General features: G+C 51.1%; 3 protein-coding genes and 1 long non-coding RNA gene across 7 annotated transcripts; 2 read left to right on the top strand and 2 right to left on the bottom strand.

Moving 5' to 3' along the window:
• Positions 1 to 3,747: 3,747 nt before the first annotated feature.
• Positions 3,748 to 12,551, bottom strand: LOC125109438 (uncharacterized). Its single transcript, XR_007130235.1, has 3 exons — positions 12,323 to 12,551; positions 4,366 to 4,466; positions 3,748 to 3,974 (listed from the first exon to the last, which is right to left on the bottom strand). It is a non-coding gene; the product is annotated as an uncharacterized LOC125109438 (long non-coding RNA).
• Positions 7,032 to 9,599, top strand: PRR30 (proline rich 30). Of its 3 annotated transcripts, none has more exons than XM_047746374.1 (3): positions 7,032 to 7,298; positions 7,441 to 7,493; positions 7,753 to 9,599. In XM_047746374.1, exon 3 carries the CDS (start codon positions 8,140 to 8,142, stop codon positions 9,397 to 9,399), a length of 1,260 nt encoding a protein of 419 aa, XP_047602330.1. In that variant the 5' UTR covers positions 7,032 to 7,298; positions 7,441 to 7,493; positions 7,753 to 8,139; the 3' UTR covers positions 9,400 to 9,599. The 3 variants fall into 3 exon arrangements, with proteins under 3 accessions (XP_047602330.1, XP_047602332.1, XP_047602331.1); XM_047746376.1 differs by having other exon boundaries at positions 7,032 to 7,342; XM_047746375.1 differs by having other exon boundaries at positions 7,032 to 7,366.
• Positions 12,552 to 12,573: 22 nt separating the features above from the next.
• Positions 12,574 to 17,300, top strand: PREB (prolactin regulatory element binding). Of its 2 annotated transcripts, XM_047746377.1 has the most exons (9): positions 12,574 to 12,939; positions 14,193 to 14,385; positions 14,787 to 15,007; positions 15,192 to 15,272; positions 15,372 to 15,496; positions 15,691 to 15,864; positions 16,008 to 16,080; positions 16,274 to 16,433; positions 16,602 to 17,300. In XM_047746377.1, the coding sequence occupies exons 1-9, from the start codon at positions 12,805 to 12,807 to the stop codon at positions 16,694 to 16,696; spliced, it is 1,257 nt and encodes a 418-aa protein (XP_047602333.1). In that variant the 5' UTR covers positions 12,574 to 12,804; the 3' UTR covers positions 16,697 to 17,300. The 2 variants fall into 2 exon arrangements, with proteins under 2 accessions (XP_047602333.1, XP_047602334.1); XM_047746378.1 differs by lacking the exon at positions 16,274 to 16,433.
• On the bottom strand, positions 17,059 to 22,872 carry ABHD1 (abhydrolase domain containing 1). The gene is given in 10 exon segments (XM_047746921.1): positions 17,059 to 17,425; positions 17,427 to 17,469; positions 17,597 to 17,762; positions 17,872 to 17,920; positions 18,080 to 18,253; positions 18,348 to 18,475; positions 18,644 to 18,704; positions 18,843 to 19,025; positions 19,613 to 19,767; positions 22,526 to 22,872. Coding segments are annotated over 10 exon segments (1,488 nt in total). The 5' UTR covers positions 22,688 to 22,872.
• Positions 22,873 to 23,170: the final 298 nt, after the last annotated feature.

Raw genomic sequence — 23,170 nt, 5'->3', positions numbered from 1 at the left:
AACTAATATGTCTCCAAAGAAATGAGAAAAAGCAAAAGTCCTATCCAGCAGAAATTTTCTTTCAAAAACCTAGGCATTTCTCAGCCTTGAGAAAAACAGTGTAGAACTCTGAGAATGGCCAGGCGGTTTGCCCAGGAGCAACACTTGGCCCACAGAAGGGGTATGGCCTTGGATCTCTGGTAAAAGCCCAAAGTTCCAGTAACTCTAACAGGCCAGCAGTTCTGTGGCTGGACTGGCAAGATGAAGACTGATTTGGGGGCACCTGAGTGGCTCAGTCAGTTAAGTTCTGACTCTTTTTTTTTTTTTTTAAGATTTTATTTATTTATTTGACAGACAGAGATCACAAGTAGGCAGAGAGGCAGGCAGAGAGAGAGGGGGAAGCAGGCTCCCCGCTGAGCAGAAAGCCCCATTCCTGCCGGATCCCAGGACCCCAGGATCATGACCTGAGCCAAAGGCAGAGGCTTTAACCCACTGAGCCACCCAGGCGTCCCTAGTGTCCGACTCTTGATTTTGGCTCAGGTCATGATTTCAGAGTCATGAGATCAAACACCAAGCTGGGCTTCCTGCTGAGCATGGAACCAGTTAAGATTCTCCTTCTCTCTCTCTCTCTCTCTGCCCAATCCCCGCCCCTGCTCACGTGCTCTCTCTCTCTCTCTCTCTCAAAAGAAGAAGAAGGAGAAGAAAGAGAAGGAGAAGGAGGAGAAGGAGGGGAAGAAGGGCTAACATGTTTATGGGAAACACAGCCCGTTTGGGGGCAGACATCATTCTAATCTTGAGAGAACTACCCATCAGGACCTTAGGACGGAAGAATGGCATTTTGAAGGGTAGAGCAGAAATGTGTTTTTCAGACATAACAGGACTGTCTTTTGTCCTCCCATATATGTGTATATAGCTACCCTGATGGTATTAGATGCCAACCTTTCAGTGATGAGCTAAAAGTCAGCTGGGGCTCCCATCCCAAGATCCTCAGACCAGGTTCAAAGAGTCACCCACAGAAAACTCTAGGGAGTTCATTGGTCAGTCCAGAGTTTCTTGCATTCTGACCATCTGTGAGATGAAGGGTGGCCCATGGAATGAATGGTGGGTATTCCTAGGCTTTCAGTTCAATATTCTTTCTCAGAGTTCATTAGGTTGTTGCTAAGGCATACCTCTCCCAGAAGCTTCCATCTGAAACTTAATCAGGTCAGAGCCAAAGTCGGACTTCAAGGGGAATCCAAGGAAACCCTTGCCAGATAATAAGTGGGCATCAACACTTTCCTTCCAGAGGCACTTACCTATCGAGAAAGAGGGCGATCTGACTCCAGCTTTTCTGAACCTTGGCAGGACACAGAGTAGGAAGGAAGAAAGTATTGAAGCCACATCACAGCCCCGTGGAAAGAGATCTTATTTTACCAAGTGCCTTTTCAGAGTTAGGTGACTGGGCCACACTCAGGGAGCTCCTCCGCCTGAACGCTCAGTCCTCAGACGAACCGCAAGGTCATGGTCAGATAAATCGGGGACTCTCAGGCTATCACCTCGGTGTTGCGTCCACAGCAGGGATGTGGTCTACAAAGGAAAACTCACACAGTGAAAAACAGTGTCCACAAAGCCCCAAGTGGTGAACCAGGAAAGAGTGAGACTGATGTACAAGGTCAGGGGACGCTTCCCAGGCCAGAAGGCGCAGAGGCCGTTTCTAGCACTCTGTCATCTTCAAGCTGATCTTCAGGGCAGTGGGGTTCTGCACGGCGAAGCTCGTCTCCATGGCTCAGGTCCATGCCGTGCCTGGCTATCTCTGTGGCACGGTACTACCTAGACGCAGGTGTGTGGGCGGCTCTGTGACTTAGAACTTTGTCGCTGATCTATGTATGCTTCATCTCCAGCAGCCAGGCCATGGATACAGCAGGGTGGGTCCTGGCACACTCGTCTGAGTGGGCTTCATGGAGCACGCGGGCAGCACATGAGTGAAGGTCCAGCTTCTCTATCATGTATTGGTTTTTGAAGTTGGTGTGGGACCTCTAGTTCTCAGGTTGAACACAGGCACAGTCCCGGGAACTAGCCTAACTCATAGAAGCTGGGCCTCATGGGTTCTCCCTTGGCCTCTAGTGCTGATGACGGGTTCTCCTCTTCCTGGGATTTGTTTCAGCACAGTGCCATCAGCCCCCTCTATCGCAGGCTGTGCAGAAGCCCAGGCACAGTCTCGTTTGGGTGGGATTGGCTCTCAGGAAGGTATAGAGAGGAAGTGGCTGTAGAGGAGGATCACCTTCCCCTCAGAACTTGAGCCCCATCTCTCAGGAGCGATTATTTACACTTGGAACAACGACCTCTTGGATACCGATTAGAGTCCCTTTGAAAAAGAAGTGCTTGGCAAGCTCAAGATCCTTCTGCCAGGCAGTGAGGCCAGTGGGAGGGAGCAAGAGCAGCCTTCTTCCTACCCTTCTAGAAGAGTCACTCACACCTCTCCTAGTCCCTCGAGTATTACAGAAGCGCCCTAGAAGTTTCACTACTGCTATGGGATCCCTCTTTTCTTATTTTTAATTCTCCATTATGTCTTTAAATACTTTCTCTTTTTTATTTTTGTTCTGCATTTTATTTGTACCCAATTATTTGTTTTTTTTTAAAAGATTTTATTTATTTATTTGACAGACAGAGATCACAAGTAGGCAGAGAAGCAGGCAGAGAGAGAGAGAGAGAGGAGGAAGCAGGCTCCCTGCTGAGCAGAGAGCCGGATACGGGGCTTGATCCCAGGACCCTGGGATCATGACCTGAGCCGAAGGCAGTGGCTTTAACCCACTGAGCCACCCAGGCACACACACCCCCAATTATTTGTTCTTAATAAGCGTTCCCAGAAGTATGCTTAGCTTATCTATCTTTTCAAGGACCAGACTTTCTTTTTTTCAATACTCTCTATATTAAAAAAAAATTATTTGTAAGAAATTGTGACATACGTACCATTTTAACCATTTCAAGTTAAGTGGCATTAAGTACCTTCACACTGTTGTGCATACATGACTGTCATCCATTCACAGAACATTTGTCATCCTGCAAAATTGAACATTTTTTTTTGATTTATTTATTTATTTATGTTAGAGAGAGAAAGTGAGAGAGAGAGAGAGAGAGCATGAGCGAGGGTTGGGGGAGAGGCAGAGAGAGAAGTAGACTCCCCGCTGAGCAGGGAGCCTGACTTGGAGCTTGATCCCAAGACCCTGGGATCATGACCTGAGCCAAAGGCAGATACTTAACTAACTGAGCCATCGAGGTGCCCCAAAATTGAAAATCTTTTCTCATTAAACAATAACTTCCCATTCTCCCTACCCCACCCCCACACCTGGCAACCACCATTGAACTTTCTGTCTCTATGAATTTGACTATTCTAAGCACCTCACATGAGTAGACTCTTACAGTATTTGTCCTTTGGGACCGGTTTATTTCACTTAGTGCAGCCACATGTTGCAGCCTGTGTCAGAATTCCCTTCCTTTTTAAGGCTAAATAATACTCCATTTTAGATATATACACATTTTGTTTGTCCCTTCATTGGTCAATGGACATTTTGGGTTGTTCCTACCTTTTAGCTACTGTGAATAATACTGCTGTGAACACGGGGATACAAATATCTCTTCAAGACCCTGCTTTCTGTTCTTTTGGGTACCTACCCAGAAGTGGAATTGCTGCGTCTCGTGATAACTCTATTTTTAATTTTTCGAGGTACTGCTGTACTGTTTCCCATAGTGGCTCTACCATTTTACGTTCCCACCAGCAGTGCACAGGGGTTCCAGTTTCTCCACATCCTTGTTATTTTCTAGTCTCTGTTTTGTGGTTGCCATCCTGATGAGTGTGACTCTATAGTATTTTTTTAAGTGTCGATTTCATTTATTTTTAACCTCATTTTTATATTCTTCCTTCTCATTTCTTCGCTTCTCCCCCAGTGTTCATTTTTCCAACTTCTTGAGAAGAAAGCTTGGCTGGATTGGTTTAACTTACAGTTCATTGGGTTTTACTAAATGATAAGAGGAACAATGGAACAAGAAGACAATCATCATAAGCGTATTTTTGCATCTAGTAACACAGTCTCAAAAATATATCAAGTAACAACGCACAGAAATGCAGGAACAGATGAACCAATTTGTTTTCTCTTCCCTTCCCTCCTTTGTTTTGTTTTGTTTTGTTTTTAAGATTTTACTTATTCATTTGACACAGAGAAAGAGAGAGACAGCGAGAGAGGGAACGCAAGCAGGGGGAGTGGGAGAGGGAGAAGCAGGCTTTCTGCTGAGCAGCGAGACCAATGCGGGGCCCGATCCTGCAGAGCTGGAACCATGACCTGATCGGAAGGCAGACGCTTAATGACTGAGTCACCCAGGTGCTCTTTTCCCCCCTTTTTAAATACTTACCAAACTGCAGTTATCTGACACCTCTCTTATAATGATGATTTCTCCATGAATGCTCAAGGTAGTTCTGCAAACAGTCCCTTCTGACTGTATCATATGTACAACTCAAATAGAAAAGAAAAGAAAAAAGTGCCAAGGTCAAATTTTCCGTGGTAATTTTCAATTTACCCATTCATTCATCTATCCTCTTAAGAAACACGTGCAGAATTCTGGAAAGAGCATGTTGTATAGCATTTGAAGGAAATAAAACAGAGTGTTCTTGCCTAGGATTGGAGAAGTGGAAGGTGGGAAGAGTGTGGTAGATAGTATCTATAACAAGAAACAACTAGTCAACTGAAACAAGTTCATTAAGATAGCACATTTCCAACTTGGACGCCAAGGACTTAGAGAACCTCTACTCACCTGGTCACTAAAATTTTACTAAGCATAGAGTAATTAACACAAACTAAGGGAGAGATTGGTTAGTGTAAATTGAAGTTATTATAGAAATTTTTGTGTGAACAGCAATCTTCAAATTGGGGTCCTCATACCTCTAGGGGAACATGAGTATTTTCCAAGAGGACCCAAGTTCTAGAGTGACCAACTGTCCCAGTTCATCCAGAAAGGTCTTGGTTTTATTTTTTTAATTTTTTAATTAACTAATTCTTTTTAAAAAGATTATTTATTTAACAAACATCACAAGTAGGCAGAGAAGCAGGAAGAGAGAGAGGAGGAAGCAGGCTCCCTGCTGAGCAGAGAGCCTGATGAGGGGCTTGATTCCAGGATCCTGGGATCATGACCTGAGCCGAAGGCAGAGACTTTAACCCACTGAGCCACCCAGGCACCCCGTCTTGGTTTTAGTACTAAAAGCCTCATATCCCAGGAAACCTCTCAGTCCCTATAGCTGGATCTCAACTTACCTATTTCCAGCTCCCTAAAGCTGATGTGCCAGAGACTTTGCCTGGTTTTCCTTTCCCACCACTGACATTTTCAGCAGTGCCCTTCTCTCACTTTATACAAGCCATGACCCTTACTCAATCCTAAATTTATTATGATTTGCCCTGGAGTGAAAAAACCTCTGGGTCACCTGAAGAAAAAAAAAAGACAATAAGAAATATATATTTTAAAGAATTCATTTATTTGAGAGAGAGAGCACAAGGGGGTAATGGGAGGAGAGGCAGAGGGACAAGCAGACTCCCACTGAGCAGAGAGCCCGATGTGGGGCTTGACCCCAGGACCCTGAGATCATGACCTGAGCCAAAGGCAGACACTTAACTGACTGAGCCACCAAGGCGCCCCTAGACAGTTAGAAATATCGATAATGGGCACCGCCTCCTTTAATATAGGAATCCTAGCTCCTTGGAAGGGCATCTCATCTTTCAGTCACATATTGTGATGGTTAATTTTAAGTGTCAACTTGACTGGGCCACGGGGGACCGTATATTTACTTAAACATTATTTTGGGTGTGTCTGTGAGGGTGTTTCTGGATGAGGTTAATATCTGGATTGGTAAACTGAGTGAAGCAACTTGCCTCCCTAACATGGGCAAGCCTCATCCAGTCACGGAAAGCCTGAATAGAACCAAAAAGGCAGAGTGAGGGAGACTTCACTCTCGTTGCCTGATTATCTTCAAGCTGGGGCATCAGTTTTCTCTTGCCTTTGGACTCAGATTTGCACTGGAACTGACACCATTGGCTCTCCTCATTCTTAGGCCTTCGGACTTGGGCTGGAACGATGCCGTTAGCTCTCCAGGTATCTAGCGTGCTGACTGTAGACTTTCGGGCTGGTCACCCTCCATACACACAGGATCCAATTCCTTTTTCTTTTTATTTAATTTAAAAAAAATTTTTTGTTTAAGGATTTTATTTATTTATTTGACAAAGAGATCACAAGTAGGCAGAGAGCAGGCAGAGGGGGAGGGAGAAGCAGGCTCCCAAGCAGAGAGCCTGATGTGGGGCTCCATCCCAGGACCCTGAGATCATAACCCGAGGCGAAGGCAGAGGCTTAACCCACTGAGCCACCCAGACGCCCCAGGATCCAATTTCTTGTAATCAATCTCTGTCTACCTATTTATCGATCACTATACATAAGTATACACAACCGTATGTCACTAAGAATAGACAACTTAAATGAAACGGATACTTTTTTGGAAAGACACCAATAGGATATAGCTCTATCATTTATCTCTCTAGATATAGACGCCATCATAAAGAAGAACATGCTTAGATATAATAGTTGCACTTAACCTGTGAGTAAACTGGAAAACAGTGAATTTACACTTTAAATGGGTGGATGGTATGGTATGTGAATTATACTCCCTAGAGCTGTTGAGAAAATAGTTATTAAAACCTAGAAGTGTAGCCCAAGGGTGGAAATGGTATAGAATGTGAGCCACTGCTCAGAGAGCAAAAGGAAACAGGACCTTGAAGACAAAGGCCAGCTGAGAGAGGCCGTGTGGTTGGCGAGAACCCCGGATGTAGGAGGCGGTGGGAACTGTGAAATATACAGGTAGGGAGGAGGGGAAGGTTAGGTCCTGACGGGGAGACTGGGTGCCCCAAGGAATTAGGTCTGCTTTAGTTTTGTCAAGGGCCAGCCTTTGGATGATCTCTGAAAGAAGGTCCTAGAGCCTTGAGGCGGAGAGTGTATTATGTCAGCACCTGACCTTTATGACATCCGCACTTGGTGCCAGGGAGAGCTGCCCCCAGGGCATGGGGCTCATAGTTCCCAAGGGGGGCGGCAACGCCGCCCCTTAGACAAAGTTCAGTCTCCCAGAAGTTCTCACCAGCCAGCCGCAGGGTTGCTGCTGCTGCTCCTGCTTCTGCTGCTGGGCATGCTGAGGGCCCGGCAGAGCCAGAGGACGTCAGCATCAGGGGCGACAAGGAGTCAGGGAAACCAGAGGGGCAGGAAATGAGGATGCTGGCAGAATCCCTGACTCAGATTGAGGGGAGCAAAAATTGGTAACGGAAGACCTCCTCCTGGCTGAAGGACCACCGAGGGCAAGGTTCAGACAGAAATCTGGGTCAAAGTGAGTATAGGTGACAGATGCTTTGGATAGAGGGCGTGTATCCACCATTTTGTGACACTTCCTCTCTCTCCCAGGTTCCTCATTGCTGAAGTGCCTTGTGAAACCCAGCTCAGAGGAACCCTCACTGGTAAGAGCTCGCAGCACCAGAACACCCCAATTTCTAGTCCTATCTCCGCGGCCATCCTCAAGCCCCCTCCTCTAACGCCATTCGACCTCCCCACCCCCATCCTTCTCCTCCTCATCTCTCGCCTTCCCTAGAGCATTTTGCCAGCTCTTCGGACCCCAAAGGTGATGTGGATTTAGGGTCTTGGTAAATCAGTTTTTTTTTCAGAGCCAGAAGTGGACCAATTCTCCCAATATCTTAGATTCTGTTTCTTTCTCTACAGGTCCAATGGGCTGTGTCTTCCTCCCCGGCGCACCCAGATTACTGCTGCGGATCCTCAGCTAACAAGAGGAAGCTCTGGTTCTCCATCCCTACACATCCCTCACCGATGGCTGACGGCCAAGCGAGAGGCCAAGTTTAGACCCAAGCTCCAAGCTCCGGCCCACACACTCAGAGAGCCTAGTGCTACGGGCGGGGTGTCTCCTTGTCCTGCCGCCGGCAGCTGCACCAGCACCGGGCTGGAGCCAAGCTTGCACACAGAAGGCCCTGATTTCTCAGCCAGCTCTGGCCTCAGAGACACTGGCCCTGACTCTGCCAGGTCTCTCCTCTCTGGTCTTGAGGCACGCCCCCGCCCCCACCCCTGCCCCGCATCCCTTCTGAACTCAAGGCAATGGAGCCTCAAAATAAGGACCAGGTGCTGCTCCAGAACACAGCGGCCCCTGGGCGCCCCCCTCTGGGCCCCTCGCAACTTGGGGACTCCCCACCCAGCCACCCAGAGCCTCTGCCTCCCCAGCGAAGGCCCCCTCTCTCCTACTCCCCTTGCTCCCCGGGGACCCCACGGTCCCACTCTCCTGGCTCCCGTTTCTACTCTTCTGACTCAAATTCTGACTTTATCCTACACCCTCACTCTTCCTCTCTCCCAAGTTCCCTCAGCTTCCTTCATCAGAATTACACCTCTCTCTCCCTCCCACCCTCTTCCTCTCCCTCCCAGGGGTGGTACCCCTCCCCGGCTCACACCCATTCCTCCTCTCCCTCTCAGCCCCAGAACACCTCTCTCCCCCACACTCATTGTCAGTCTCCCTCCCCCCCAGGAGACTGCCCTAGCTCCACTGTCACTTCCCCAGCCCCCAGCCTACCTTCTGGTGGTGTCCACTCAAAGAGGCAGGCGTGGCCCCGGGATCAGTACGGGGACACCAGGTCCTCCGGGCTGGTGGGGGAATGCGTGGCAAGCGAGAAGGACCCTGCGGAGTTCAGGGACCCAGGAGCCCTGGCCCAGGCCCTGGTGGCCCATCTGGGGCACCGCCGCATTGCTCTCGACCTGGAGCTATTGCTCTTGCAGCGTATGTGGCTGGGCAGACCTGGCCCGGCCCCCGTTGTAGAATATCCCATATGCCTGGTGTGCCTCAAGCCCCGCAGCCCCTCTTGCCCCATCCCCAGGTACAGGACTGGCCCCCGGCTGCTTGCCTTCCTCCAGCTACTGCCCTGTGCACAAGGCCAGGAATCCGGACGACTCCGCATAGGCATTGGTTTTGGCCTCCGCCTGCCTCGGGGCCAGGCCAGGGCCTTGCACCTGTTGCCCGAAAGAAGGCCAGAGGCAGCAGGGCCTCAGGGCAAGGCTGTTCAGGCCCATGGACGTCAAACCCAGGCGTCCCCGGCTCCGGCAGCTCAAGCACCAGTGGCTCAGGCGCAGGCAGGTCCAGCCCGGGGCGCAGCCTCCCAGACCACCAGCCTCAGATCTGCAGGCCTTCAATCACCAAACTCTACATGCTTTTCGGGGGGGCCTCAGCCTCAGGCACCCAAACAGGCCACCGTCTACCCGAAACCCGGGCCTTCCTCTGCACCCAAGAGGCCAGTCTCTCCAGAACCCATTCTCCGAAAGTCACCAGCCTCGTTCCGGAGCCGAGGAGGCTCTCTGGAGTATCTCCTCTGAACCCTGCTGTCCCCACCAGGCCCCAGATGTTGGGGAGCCCCCGAGACACCCTGAAGGGCTGGCTGGCAGGTGGTCAGGTGTGTTCTCCAACGTTGAACCCTGGGAGCCCTTTGTGGAATCTGCTCTCTCCTGGCTGAAGAGGATGAATGGCACCTTAGACCCCATTCAGCCTCTAGCGTGTCAATAAAAGCCTGACCCTGCAAACGTGTGTGAGTGTCTGATGTGGAAAATTCGGGGTTTGGAGAGAACAATCAAGAAAGAATTTTTTTTTTAAATATTTCATTTATGTACTTGACAGACAGAGGTCACAAGTAGGCAGAGAGGCAGGCAGAGAGAGAGAGGGGAAGCAGGCTCCCTGCGGAGCAGGGAGCCCAATGTGGGGCTCGATCCTAGGATCCTGGGATTGTGACCCGAGCCGAAGGCAGAGGCTTTAACCCACTGAGCCACTCAGGCGCCCAAGAAAGAATTTTTGAGACGTCCTTGGTGCAAAAAGGTGTGTTTTTTTTTTTAAAGAAATGATTTTAAGAAAATTTTTATTTAACAGAGAGAGTGCTCCAAAAGGTGGTTTTATTAAAGCATGGGGACAGAGGGCTGCCTGGGTGGCTCAGTCAGTTAGGCGGCTGCCTTGGGCTCAGGTCATTATCCCTGGGTCCTGGGATCCAGCCCCGCATCAGGCTCCCTGCTTGGTGGGAAGCCTGCTTCTCCCTCTCCCACACCCCTGCTTGTGTTTCCATTCTCTCTGTCAGATAAATAAAATCTTTTTAAAAGGTGGGGGGGACAGGACCCATGGGCAGAAAGAGCTGCACTAGAGTTGTGAGGAGTGGCTGGTTATATATACTTTCAAGTTGCGAGGAGGTTAGATAAAGTGTGAGTCTCTAAGGAATTTTGGAAGCAAGGTTTCCAGGACCTCGAGGGGGCTAGCTATTGTTGGGAAAAGGTTGTTTCTTACTGTCTAATATGTTAGTCATGAGACTCTTCAGATGTTATTAGTGGGCCAAATGCTTGGGGAGTGTTTGCTAACATGTATCTTGGGGGTAGAGATGAAAGAAGTTTCCAAAGGAATTTTTATATGTTAAAGGAGACTTACAGATCCTAGAGGTTGAGATAATGTTAAGCTAATGTTGCCTTTTGCCTCTAGTTAAGTATTAACATTGAGGCAGTTGAGTGTCTAGAGGAAGGTCACTGCCTGTCTCAAGGACTTGTCAATGGGCTGGCTGTTCTAAAGAAATATAATTTTTTCTTTCACCTTTGTTTCCCACATTGATGGAAGATAGAAGAAAGGCAGGCAGGGGTAAGCGCCCCCTTACTCCCTGTCCGTCCTAAGAGAAAACTACCCTTAAAAGGAAAAAGACCCCATCCTGTTATTCTAGGCTTTACTCAGTGGCCCAGCTTTAAGTCTTCCTACTGGGAGGATTTACAACTTGTATGTAACAGAAAGTAAAGGAATGGCTTTGGGTGTCATAACCCAGGCCTGTGGTGGGGTCAGGGGGAGTAGCTCAGCAGTCGGGGATATTTAAGCTAAGAGCTCGATCCAGTGGCCTGTGGCTGGACAGCATGCCTTAAGGCAGTGGTAGCACCGCCTCTTGATCCCCCAGGGTACTATGAAACACCACCCTGGAAGGAGCCCTCCACCCTTTCCCACATGAACAATTACCTGATAGGTAGATGAGCGTGTGGACAAAAACTTGATTGGGTGACAGGCACAGGGAGAGTTAATCAGATTAAAAGAGCCCACACCAAAGCACCTGTAATAACCCCTAGATTTAACCACCAAATCGGCAACCCTCTCGGGTTCCTTCCCTCTTCGGGATCTCTATAATATCGGGCAATAAACTTTGCTTTGCTGCCCACCACTCTTCGTCTGGCCTACCTCTAGCCTACCTCTTCATTCTTTGAAGACACGGTGTGACCAAGAACTGTGGGCACTAAAGGAAAAATCCTGCCACAATCTCAGTGTTCTGCTGAGCAGACACGGGGTAGCTGAACCCACTGGGGACCACAATTAAGCAAAGAGAGAGGGACAGTCAAAGGAAACAGGGTGGCTAGGAGAGTAGGTGCCATGTACCTGAGGAGGGCATGTGATCCATAATTCCTGAGCACCTGAGATGTGCAGAGGGCTCTGTGAGGCCCTTCACACATTTAATTTAATTTGATGGAATGGATAATGGCATTCCCAAAGATGAAGCCACTGGCCTCCTTCCTCTGAGTGCACCTTAGGTTAACAAGGTTATTTACTTAGGCAGCCAGGGGAGCAGCAGGAGGTGTCTCCTTGAAGGGACGGACATTCCTAAGATTCACTTGCAGAGAAACATTTAAGAATCTAATGTTGAAGACCGGAAACCCAAGGGGCCCCGTCAGGAAGATGGAAATGCCAGGCAGAAAAGAAACCTGCCCTGCCCGGGAGCCAAGTTGCCTCCCTCTGAGGGTGTCAGCTGGGTGCAGCCCCTCCCAAACCCTTGAATTTGGGTTTGGGGCTAGTGCTGCAAGAATGGCCAATTCTCAAACGTGAGCGGTTTCTTCAAACCAGAAAGTGGTGCATTGAGGATTTAAAGCCAGTTTTATTTTAAAATCCACGCTGCCTACATCAGAAGGCAAAAGACACCATTCATCTTCCCAAATGTTGAATTTCCAAGGTGTGTGACCTGGAACAAATCACTTCTACTCTAGGATAAAAGGTAAGGGCTGGGCTTGTATATCACTCGTGAAATGGGGACAGCACTAACCAAGGATTTTTTAAAATAAAAACTTCATTTATTTAATTATTTTAAAAGATTTTATTTATCTATTTAACATAGAGTCAGCAAGAGAGGAAGCACAAGCCAGGGGAGAGGGAGAAGAAGGCTTCCTGCTGAGCGGGAAGCCCAATGTGGGGCTGGATCCTACGACCCCGAGATCATGACCTGAATCAAAGGTACATGCTTACCCACTGAGCCATCCAGGGACCCCAACATCTCTTAGCTTTTATTAGCTCCCCTCCTCCGGAAACACCAGCCAAGACCCTGGACACCGAGCCTGCCTTCCCACCCTGCACAAACATGGTGGAGGCTGACGTCACAGGGTGGACGGAATCCTGGGGCGGGTGTCGGGTCACCCGCCGGCTAAAGCTGACGCGTATTGGCGGTCTTGCGCCTGCGCAAGGAGAGCCGCGGGCTAGGTGCGCGTGCGCACTGCGCGACAAGCCGACCGGGTTGGGACGGGGGGTGGGGCCGAGATCCAGATCCCTGAGTGTCGTTTTCGCGAATCTGTGGCTTAGAGTTTTGGCAGCTCGGAGGGTGTGAGAGAGGAGTCGGGAAGTCTCCTGACGGCCACGGGACCAAGTTAAATAGCGGCCGGGACAGGGGTCGAAAGCGGGCGCGGCATGTCCCGGGTCCTGCGGTACTTAGAGTGAAGCGCGCCGGGAGCAGGATGGGCCGGCGTCGGGCGCCAGAGCTGTACCGAGCCCCGTTCCCGTTGTATGCGCTTCAGGTCGACCCCAGCACCGGGCTCCTCATCGCTGCAGGCGGAGGAGGCGCGGCCAAGACGGGCATAAAGAATGGCGTGGTGAGCGCTCAGGGTCACTGGGGCAGGGTCACGCCAGGGGTGATGGTGGTAGGGGGTCTGGGGGATGGCCGCACCTCAGGCTTCAGACCTTGCCTCTCCCCGGTGGGAAGCTGGGCTTTTCCGGCGCCCGGGCGCGAGTTTCAGCTAAGAGCTTACTCACCAGGAACTCCTAAGGTAGAGTAAAACCAATATACAGCACCTCTTAGGCAGGAACTTAAGCTTCAACTCGACCTCAAGGGCAGCTCCAGGGGTCTTATCGTGGTCTTCTCTGGGGAGGCCACAAGGACTTTTCCCACTGCTCTCCAGCAGTGGCAGGAGTGGTGCGTTTGGCCTTTAGGCTAGGTTTCTTCACTCCTCTGAGAGTCACCCTGTTATTTTGTAAACTGGAGGTATTAATCCCAACCCTGCTTGCTGTACAGATTTCTGTGGTTTGAAAGAAACAAAGAAAGGGAGAGAAGCAAGTAGGCTGGAAAAAGCCTTTTAAAGTAGAAAGTGCAGGGGCGCCTGGGTGGCTCAGTGGGTTAAGCCGCTGCCTTCGGCTCAGGTCATGATCTCGGAGTCCTGGGATCGAGTGCCGCATCGGGCTCTCTGCTCAGCAGGGAGCCTGCTTCCTCCTGTCTCTCTGCCTGCCTCTCTGCCTGCTTGTGATCTCTGTCAAATAAATAAATAAAAATCTTTAAAAAAAAAATCTTTTTTTTTTTAAAGATTTTATTTATTTATTTGACAGAGAGAGATCACAAGTAGATGGAGAGGAAGGCAGAGAGAGAGAGAGAGAGAGGGAAACAGGCTTCCTGCTGAGCAGAGAGCCCGATGTGGGACTCGATCCCAGGACCCTGAGATCATGACCTGAGCCGAAGGCAGCGGCTCAACCCACTGAGCCACCCAGGCGCCCCCCAAAAAAAAAAAAATCTTTAAAGTAGAAAGTGCAGTAACCAAAGGGGTAGGGCTTTAGACTATAGGATGTAAGTCTGGGGCGCCTGGGTGGCTCAGTGGGTTAAGCCGCTGCCTTCAGCTCAGGTCATGATCTCAGGGTCCTGGGATCGAGGCCCACATCGGGCTCTCTGCTCAGCGGGGAGCCTGCTTCCCTCTCTCTCTCTCTCTCTCTGCCTGCCTCTCTGTCTACTTGTGATCTCTCTCTGTCAAATAAATAAATAAAATCTTAAAAAAAAAAAAAAAAAAAGGATGTAAGTCTGCCCTTGAGGTGCTCTCTGGGCACCCCTAAGCCTTGCTCATCCTGGTTCTCTCTTCCACAGCACTTTCTACAGCTAGAGCAGATTAATGGGCGCCTGGGTGCCTCTTTGCTACACTCGCATGACACAGAGACACGGGCTACCATGAACTTGGCGCTGGCTGGTAACATCCTTGCCGCAGGGCAGGATGCCCACTGTCAGCTCCTGCGCTTCCAGACCCATCAGCAGAAGGGCAAAACCAAAGCAGAGAAGGCAGGTGAGAAACTCCCTCTTTAGCTTTGGGGAAAGGGTTAAATTAGTAAGGTCACTTATGTTGGGGGGGTACCTGGGTGTCTCAGTGGGTTAGGACTCTGCCTTTGGCTCAGATCATGATCTCAGAGTCCTGGGATCGAGCCCCATATCGGGCTCTCTGCTGGGTGGGGAGCCTGCTCCCCACCCCCCCCCCCCCCGCCTACTCATGATCTCAGTCTGTCAATAAATAAATAAAGCCTTAAAAAAAAAAAAAAAAAAGATCACTTATGTTGGTTTCTAAAAAAAAAGTGGGGCTGGAAGTGTGGGTTATGGTAGCCGGCAAGAAGCCGGATGTTCAGTACTAGGGAGGAGACCAGTACTACTTACTACAGAAGCCCGGAATCTGGCAGGCTCTTTGTGTTGCAGGTTCCAAGGAGCAGGGGCCTCGACAGAGGAAGGGGGCAGCTCCAGTAGAGAAGAAGTCTGGAGCTGAAACCCACCAGGAGGGGATAGAACTCACTGTAGAGAATTTGCAAGCGGTGCAGACAGACTTCAGCCCTGATCCGTTTCAGAAAGTTGTACGCTTCAACCACGATAACACCCTGCTTGCCACTGGAGGGACGGATGGCTACGTTCGTATCTGGAAGGTGTGGTTTTGGGGGTTAGGGGACCCATGTCTGTAGCAGCAAGGCTAGAATTGTGAGAAACCAAACATGGGTTCTGGGAAACTTGTGAGTGAAGCCTGCACTGGGTGGCAGAAAAGAAGATGGGTGGGGATCATGGTGGCTGGTCAGGTACTTGGGGGTAACCATGCTGGTGGTTTGGCTGCAGGTACCCAGCCTAGAGAAAGTTCTGGAGTTCAGAGCCCACGAAGGAGAGATTGAGGACCTGGCTTTGGGGCCTGATGGCAAGGTGAGGAAGTGAGAGGGTGGAGAAAGTAGGTGATTATGCTGCTTGTCCAGTAAGTGGATCCCCTAACTGTCCATCCTTGGAATCTTGATTCCTGACTAGTTGGTAACTGTAGGCTGGGACCTTAAGGCCTCCGTGTGGCAGAAGGATCAGCTGGTGACACAGCTGCACTGGCAAGAAAACGGACCCACCTTTTCTAACACGCCTTACCGCTACCAGGCCTGCAGGTGTGAGACCCCAGAGGGTAGCTAAAAGAGGCACAGCCTAGATGTGGGGGCGTGGGAAAAGACTGGGGGGAAGCTGGGGAGGATTGCCGTCTTGGTGGGCTTTCCCCAGGCCTGACCAGGGTACAGGAGGGCATAGACCTCTGAGAAGCTGAGCAGACCCCAGGAGCTGAATGGCCTCTCGCCTGGCCCCCCAGGTTTGGGCAGGTTCCAGACCAACCCACCAGGCTGCGACTCTTCACAGTGCAGATACCCCACAAGCGTCTGCGCCAGCCCCCACCATGCTACCTCACAGCCTGGGATGGCTCCACCTTCCTGCCCCTTCGGACCAAGCCCTGTGGCCATGAAGTCATCTCCTGCCTTAGTGTCAGGTGTGAGGCAGTGGTGGCTTGACTGGTTGCGGGATGTGTGGGGGAGCTCGGGAAGGTGTCGGGTCTGAGGCTCTGAAGACCGCTGTTAGTGAGTGTTGCTGCACAGGCCTCCAGAACAGTGACCACTTTATTGTTTGTTGCAGTGAATCGGGTACCTTCCTAGGCCTGGGCACAGTCACTGGCTCTGTTGCCATCTACATAGCTTTCTCTCTCCAGGTAAGGTGTAGAGCCCGGAGCGCTCTTCAGCGGGGGGTGGGGGGGAGTGGCTATCTAGGCCTGCTTCAGTCTAAGGGTGCGGGAAGGAGTCTGGCCCAGGCCAGAGAGGGAAGGCCATCTGGGGACAGGGAGCATGTTTTCCAGAAGGAATATTTCCAACTGGGCCTTCCCTCACTAGTTCTTTTGTCTCCAGCGCCTCTACTATGTGAGGGAGGCTCATGGCATTGTCGTGACGGATGTGGCCTTTCTACCTGAGAAGGGTCGTGGCCCAGAGCTCCTTGGGCTCCATGAAACTGCCCTGTTCTCTGTGGCTGTGGATAGTCGTTGCCAGCTGCATATGCTGCCGTCGCGGAGTGAGTCCTTGGGGTGGGCGGTACCACCCTGCCTCTAGCTGTAGTGGAAACTTGCCCCCAGCAGAATGGGCTGCTTGTTTGTAGCCGTCTGCCCCCCTCCTGAAGTCTTCTGTTCTTAGGGCTGTGAAGTTACTTTGCCTTCTGACTTCTTTCCTTTCCCTCGTGCAGGGAGTGTTCCTGTGTGGCTGCTGCTCCTGCTGTGTGTCGGGCTTATTGTTATGACCATCGTGCTGCTCCAGACTGTCTTTCCAGGTTTTCTTTAGCCCTCCTGCTCCTGGGGAGTCAGGGGCCTGGACACTGCCATCTTCTACACCAGAGTGGAGGCCTGGACCCCGTTGCTCACCCCACCTGCATCCACGGTTGGGGTTGCTTCTCAGGAGACTGATGCGCACTGCCTGCCCTGCCCAGCGAAAGTTTGGCTGCAGCCCTGGGTGACTCTGAGTTCTGGGAGCCCTTCCTTCTTCATCCGTGAAGCCGTCCGGGACAGTGGTATCTGCAGCCCAGGCCATGCCACCTGCATCCTTTTGTCTGCCTAACAGAGGCTCCAGAGTTGAGCTTGTCCTCTCTCCAGAAACATGTGAGGATGCCCAAGACCCCGGAGGTACTGCTGTCCATCAGCTGCTCTTCATGTGAGCCGCTGGTGTTTGCTGGGGCAAGCACTGGCCTGGGACTTGTAGTGAGGGAAGGAAGGGGCAAAAGGAAGACCCAAGCTGTCGTCTCTGGGTCCAGCTGGTAGCTCCAAGCCAGCTCGGCTACATATACAGTAAGTTCCTGGATGGTCTACCCTAACCTTGCGGAAAGGGAAAATGAACCTCTCCCCATTTTTCAGGAAAAGTTGGTATTTAATAAATAAGCGAAGACGGAATTCAGACCTTGGTGGTTCTGCCGTCAGCTCTTGCCTGTTGGAAGGTAAGAGGTCCCCGAGGTTGAGCAGGTCCGATGGGTGCTGGAAGACGGCTCTGGCGCACTGATGTAAAAGGCGGGTCATGTAGCAGTGCGACGTGGGGAGAGCGTTGGGCAGCCTGTATGGGAAGGGCTTGGGGAGGGATTGGAAAGGAGGTCAGGAACCTGGGCCTTTCCTAAGAGTCCAGGCTTTTTCTTCTTGGACCTCATGGCCCATTTTCCCCTAGGGCCTCTAAAGCATCCAGATTCAGGGTGCTCACCGCAGATGGTAGAGAAGGGGTCGTCAGCTGTATTGAGGCAGAGCACAGGGGTCTGGATGGCATTTACCTTGGTTCTTGGGCTAGCTGCTTGGTTGTAGGTAACACAGTCTTGATAGCCAAAGGCCACAGTGGTGTAGCGCTCATCAAACTGGCGGATTGTGCAGGCCTACCTGGGTTAGGGGGTGGGGTAGAGGGTGGGGTAGGCTAGGATGAGGCTAGGGAATGAGAAGATACCGAGCAACTTTGGGCAGGGGGTGCTGGTTGAAAGACTGTACCTGTAGCACAAAGTCTACATTCACCGCCTTTTCCATCACCTTTCTGTTTCTGCAAAAGAATTCATAGAGGTTTGCCTCTGCTGGATCTGACCCTGTCTGTCTCATGAGTGAGCAAACCCAGACAGAAAACTGACCTGAGCGCGGGGAGAACCTGGTCTGTCCGCCACCCCACCTGTCTGCTGCCTCCTCCCACTTCCCAAGACCCTACTGGTTCACAGTGTGGCAGAGCTCAGCAGTGAGGCCCTGATGGAAGAGCAGTGAGTTGAGTGGGGTCTCCAGGGAGCGGGTGGTCTCAGAGGAATCCCAGCATGCAGACAGAGTCAGTGCCGCCACCAGCCCTGAAGCCTGCCCTGTTCGGGCTAGGTGGTTCAGCACTAATGTCCTGAAGGATATTAGCGGGGGCACAGGAGAGAGGAAGAGGACACGGAAGAGGAAATGAAGACTGGGCCTTTGGGGCAAGTCCAGACAACCTTTACCCTCCAAGAGAGCTGCCCACAGTCAGCAGTGGAGCTCGGGAGTAGCGGTGCTTTATGTGGTTCATGACTGTCTCCAGACCTTCGGTGTTGCTGGCAGAAAAGGCCCTGTGGGTCTGAGGCAAGCCAGATCATTGGGTAGGGAGGGAGGCCCTGGCCAGAAGGCAGAAGGATGGCAGGGACATGGAAGGAGGAAGGTAGGTAGAACCCCAGGCCCAAGGATCTGTTAAGGGAGAAGGGCTACGAGGAGCGAGGCGGGCAGTTACCAGCAGTTCTTCCCCAGGCAGCCCCGGTTAGTAAATACCGCAGCCCTGTGGCACACACGGGTACATCCCAGCTAGAGCCTCCCCTTCTGGTAGCCTTCAGAAGGACCCCAGTCAGAAGGTGCCCTTCATATAATATAGTGCCTTCTCCCCAGAGGTGTCAGGGTCTTCACTGCCTTCCCTATTACAAGTTCTCAGCCACCACCCACTTCCTCTGGACTTGACCCATCCTTACCTGTAACCATCCCTCAGAGCTTGGCTAGCCAGTTGGGAGATATAGGAGTCCTGGCTACTGCCCATGATGCTGGGAAGTCATAACACAATGGGCTGGGTAGTAGAGTCAGGGTGCTGACTGCTGCCGTGCAGGCCAGCCCAGTCTATCAGGACCTGGCCTCACTCTGGGGTTTGGAGGACTTCACTGTGGTCTTAAAGGAAAGAGCACACAAAGAAACTTAGGATCTAGGATCTCCATATACTTTGGAAGGTTTACCTCTCTTCTCCAATAAACAGCTCCCAAACCTTCCCATTAGCATCATTTCAGGGTATACATTATGCAAGACATTAGGATCCTAACAAAGTGTGGGGTGCCTGGGTGGCTCAGTCAGTTAAGCATCTGCCTTTGGCTCAGGTCCATGATTCCAGGGTCCTGGGATCAAGCCTGACGTCAGGCTCCCTGCTCAACGGGGAGTCTGCTGCTCCCTCTGCCCCACCACCTTGCTTGTATTCTCTCTTTCTGTCTCTCTTTTCATAATGCTCTCTCTCTCAAATAAGTAAGTAAAATCTTAAAAAAAAAAAAAAACAAACATAACAAGCTGTAATGGGACATATAAGATTAAATATTACCTCATGGTTGAGCAATTAAATAGCCCTTCCATATAACTGCTCTGATTATTATCCCCGCACACCGGGGTAGATGGGGCAAAGATTACCTTCAGGTTCAAGAAGGCAGGCAGGGGATTCCCCTGTAGTTGCAGCCTCTTGTTTACCCCCTCTGTCCCTTCTTACCTCCAGTAAGGGACTGAAGCCTGGGACTGCAGTAGGACTCGGAAGATGGTTTGTAGCCGCCCCTCAAAACACCATAGCGTAGGGTAGAAAGTCTCCAGAGTGACTGGACAGTGTTGCTCCAGGAAGGCCAAGAACCCAGTCACCAGCGGAGTCCCCTGCAACCACAACATAGTCTGCCTCACCCCCCAGCTGGTTTGTAAGGCCAGTGAGGTGCCCGACACCAGCATGACCCCCCTGCAGAGGCCAGCCTTTGGCAATGAGAAATCGAGCACACCTTGGCCCGGAATGGCCAAGTCACTACTGTGAATATAGTCCAACGAGAGCCCACAAGTAACCTAGTCCCCAGCCTGACTCTGAACCGACTCCTTGCCAGGGCTGGGAGCTGCGGCAGCTGACCGAGTGCTAACTCTCTCACTCAGCCTATCCGTGCCCCAGCCCTATTTTAGAGAGAGCAGGTAAGATACATGGCCCAGCTGACTCCTTGTGGAAAGTTCGGTTAGCATCCTGGTCAGAGGCTGAAGTACGGCACCATTCAGTCTGTGACTTTTGCCCTGCAGTTGAATTATCCACACTGGCATCTTCCTAAAACCAGCCCTGGCCATTCCGTTTCCTGGCTTTGCACCGCATTGCCACATATGTTCCCTACGGCATGTGCTCACGCTCAAAGACTTTGACCACAGCGCCTCATTGTCTTAGTCATGGGGCCTGCTGTTAGAACATACTCCCAAGGAGGAACAGATTTTTCCTCTTCTTTCAAGCCAGCCAAAGCAAAGGTAACAGAGGTAGTATGACAGGGATAGATCAGTGGGGAGTTGGCCCTGATTTTTCAACGCCTCTGCTGGTTCTTCTGGACACGAATCAAGTGAATGAGAGGGCCTAGCCACATAGAAGGCTTACAAAAAGGGTATGCTATAGAAAGTCGAAAGGCCTCAGGCTCAAGAAATAGAAATTGCATTTCTGTTGTGAGCCCTAAGGATCCCTATGATCAGATTTCTAGTAGGTCTTCTGCAGGAGCAGTACTCAAAAAAGGCTAGGTAAATTATGAACTGGAGAGGCCATCTCAAGATGTGACTTGTACCCTGCTCTTGAAGCCCTGAATAATGGTGCTTGTGATTCGTTGTGTGCTATGTGCAGGTACTAGGCTAAGACAAACCTCATGGGCTAGGATATTTATAAACAAGGAAACTATGTCAGATGAAGTCGTTTGCCCAAAGTCACACAGCAAGCAAGAGGCAAAGTGGATGGAATTCGCAATTACAGTATTACCACCAATACCAGTAAGTAAAAATTGTTGAGTGCGTATATTTCAAGCATTGTGCTAGGCACTTACATGATTATATCCTGTGATTTTCACAACAGTTCTTTGGCATAATCCTGTGATTCCCCCATGGGAACAGGTTTGAATGTTGAGTAAGTTAGCTTGCCAAAGACCGCTGGTGGCAGAGCTGGGATTCAACCCAGGTCTGACTCTAGAGCTCATGCTCTTAGTCATTGTGCTCTTTTACCTCCTCATTGCCAGGATTTTGAGTTGTTATCAATTTATGGAATCCCTGATCAAACAGCTCAGCAGTAGAGAACAAATTAGGTCACAGGTTAATTTCATTTTAGCTCTAGTGGAGAGTTTCTTGACTAATTTTTGAGATGCCATTGGTCTCTGTGGATGAATCGATACTAGTCCATAACCATGCTGGACAATTCAAATTCCTTAGGACTTCCAGAATGCACTTTTCCTGCTGTTTAACCAGTATATGGAAGTCAAGGAAGGATTTGGAATATAAAGAGGCAGAGGTCTCTGACTTCTCTGTGGCTGGTTGCAAACAGAGGAAAATGATTAGTTAAGGAGAGTTCTGGTCTGAAATGACTGACTCTTTTTTTTTTTTTAAGATATTTATTTATTTGACAGACAGAGATCACAAGTAGGCAGAAATGCAGGCAGAGAGAGAGGGGGAAGCAGCAGGGCATGCGGGACTCAATCCCAGGACCCTGGTATCATGACCTGAGCCAAAGGCAGAGGCTTTAACCCACTGAGCCACCCAGGCGTCCTTGAAATGACTGACTTTTGAAATTAGGCATAGAAGGTAAGATTTATAGGGTACTGTGGGGTTTGGTTCTTTAATTAAGGCAGACAATACATGCAAATGTAAAAAGCTCTGAAAAGCTAGGTAACATTTAAATTCCCTGTAGATCTTTTTTAAGGGCTTGAATCAGTGGGTTTTATATTAGACTCAGTTACTTAGAACAGTTTAATGAAGATTGAAAAGATTTAGATTTTTCTGGATATGTAAATTTTGTATCTTATCTAAATTTCAGTGAGAAAAATCTCTTCAGAATTTCCTATTGCACCATATATACATGGAGAGCCTAGAAGTTAAAACAGGGCAGAATGAACGACAGGGTTATCCATTAGTCCTGAGCCAGGCGGGGAACCTCCACCAGCCTTTAGGAGAGGCAAGGCCTTACTAAGCTGGTGGGGGGGCGGGTAGGAATTAGCCAGAGCCACACAGGCCTCCAGTTCCTTTATTCGGTGAGGCTAGTGAGAAACTCAGCTGGACTGCCTTTTTTAGAAGAGGAAAGCATCTCCCTGACACCTCAGGATGCCTTCTACCCCCCCTTCCTCAAATGTTTGCCCGCATCCTCGGGGAGCAGCACCCCTCCGCTGCCTGCAAGGCCAAGCTGATACGGGGAGCATAGGGGATGCAGAGAATCCAGGAGGGCAAGGAACCGACATCCTCCGTTAGGTGATCGATGATCCAGCAAAGCAGGGCTGGTGGTGGCGTGGGGGCATCAAATTTCACCTGTTGGGGGAGGCCCCATCGTGCCCCCTCCCACAAAGGGCTCGAGCCTCTGGCAGGAAGCGGCCCCTTAGGCCCGAGGATCCTAAACCCGGCGGCCAGAGTCTGGGCCCGCACCCACCTGTGGCACGGATCTCCAGTAGTAGCCCAGGCAGAGGGTGGCGCCAAGACCTAAAGGCAGGGAGAAGGGCTCTGCCCAGGCGCCATTCTGCGGGCCCTGGGAGGAGCTCAGCATCTTGGATGGTTGGGCTCCGATCCCCAAGTCCCTGACGGGGCCCAGCATCCCACCCCGCCGGTTACACGCCGTAGACCGAAGAGTGCAGGGTCGGCCTCCGCGGCCGGCTGGTGCGGAGGTCCGGAGCCCGCCCCCTGCCGCTGGGCCCCGCAGCAGGCGTGGGCGGCAGGCGTGGTGAGGGCAGACGCCGGGCTGAGCCGAGTCACCTGCAAATGGCCTCTCCACCCCGTAACCCAAGGGGAGCACGCCTGGACGCCGCCTGCTTCCGCCTCGCGGTCACCAGCGGCGCCACCCCTTGCGAGGACCCACGGCCTCCCCACAGCCGCCATCTTGGTGAGAGCTTCCTCCCGCGCCTGCTCCAGAGCCTGCCCGGCCATGCGAGGTAGGCAGCCTGGGCGTGGTCCCCAGTCACTGGCTCCCAGGACACGGCCACTCCTGCGGTGACATCCTGTGACCTTCACACTCAGGGCATGGCCACTCACCTTGTGACAACACTGCCGTCCCACCGTGTTCGGCCGTTCACAGTGGCCT

This window comes from Lutra lutra, chromosome 9 (genome assembly GCF_902655055.1).
Source record: "Lutra lutra chromosome 9, mLutLut1.2, whole genome shotgun sequence".
Taxonomy (NCBI): Eukaryota; Metazoa; Chordata; class Mammalia; order Carnivora; family Mustelidae; genus Lutra; species Lutra lutra.
This window is presented reverse-complemented; position numbering and strand designations above follow the sequence as displayed.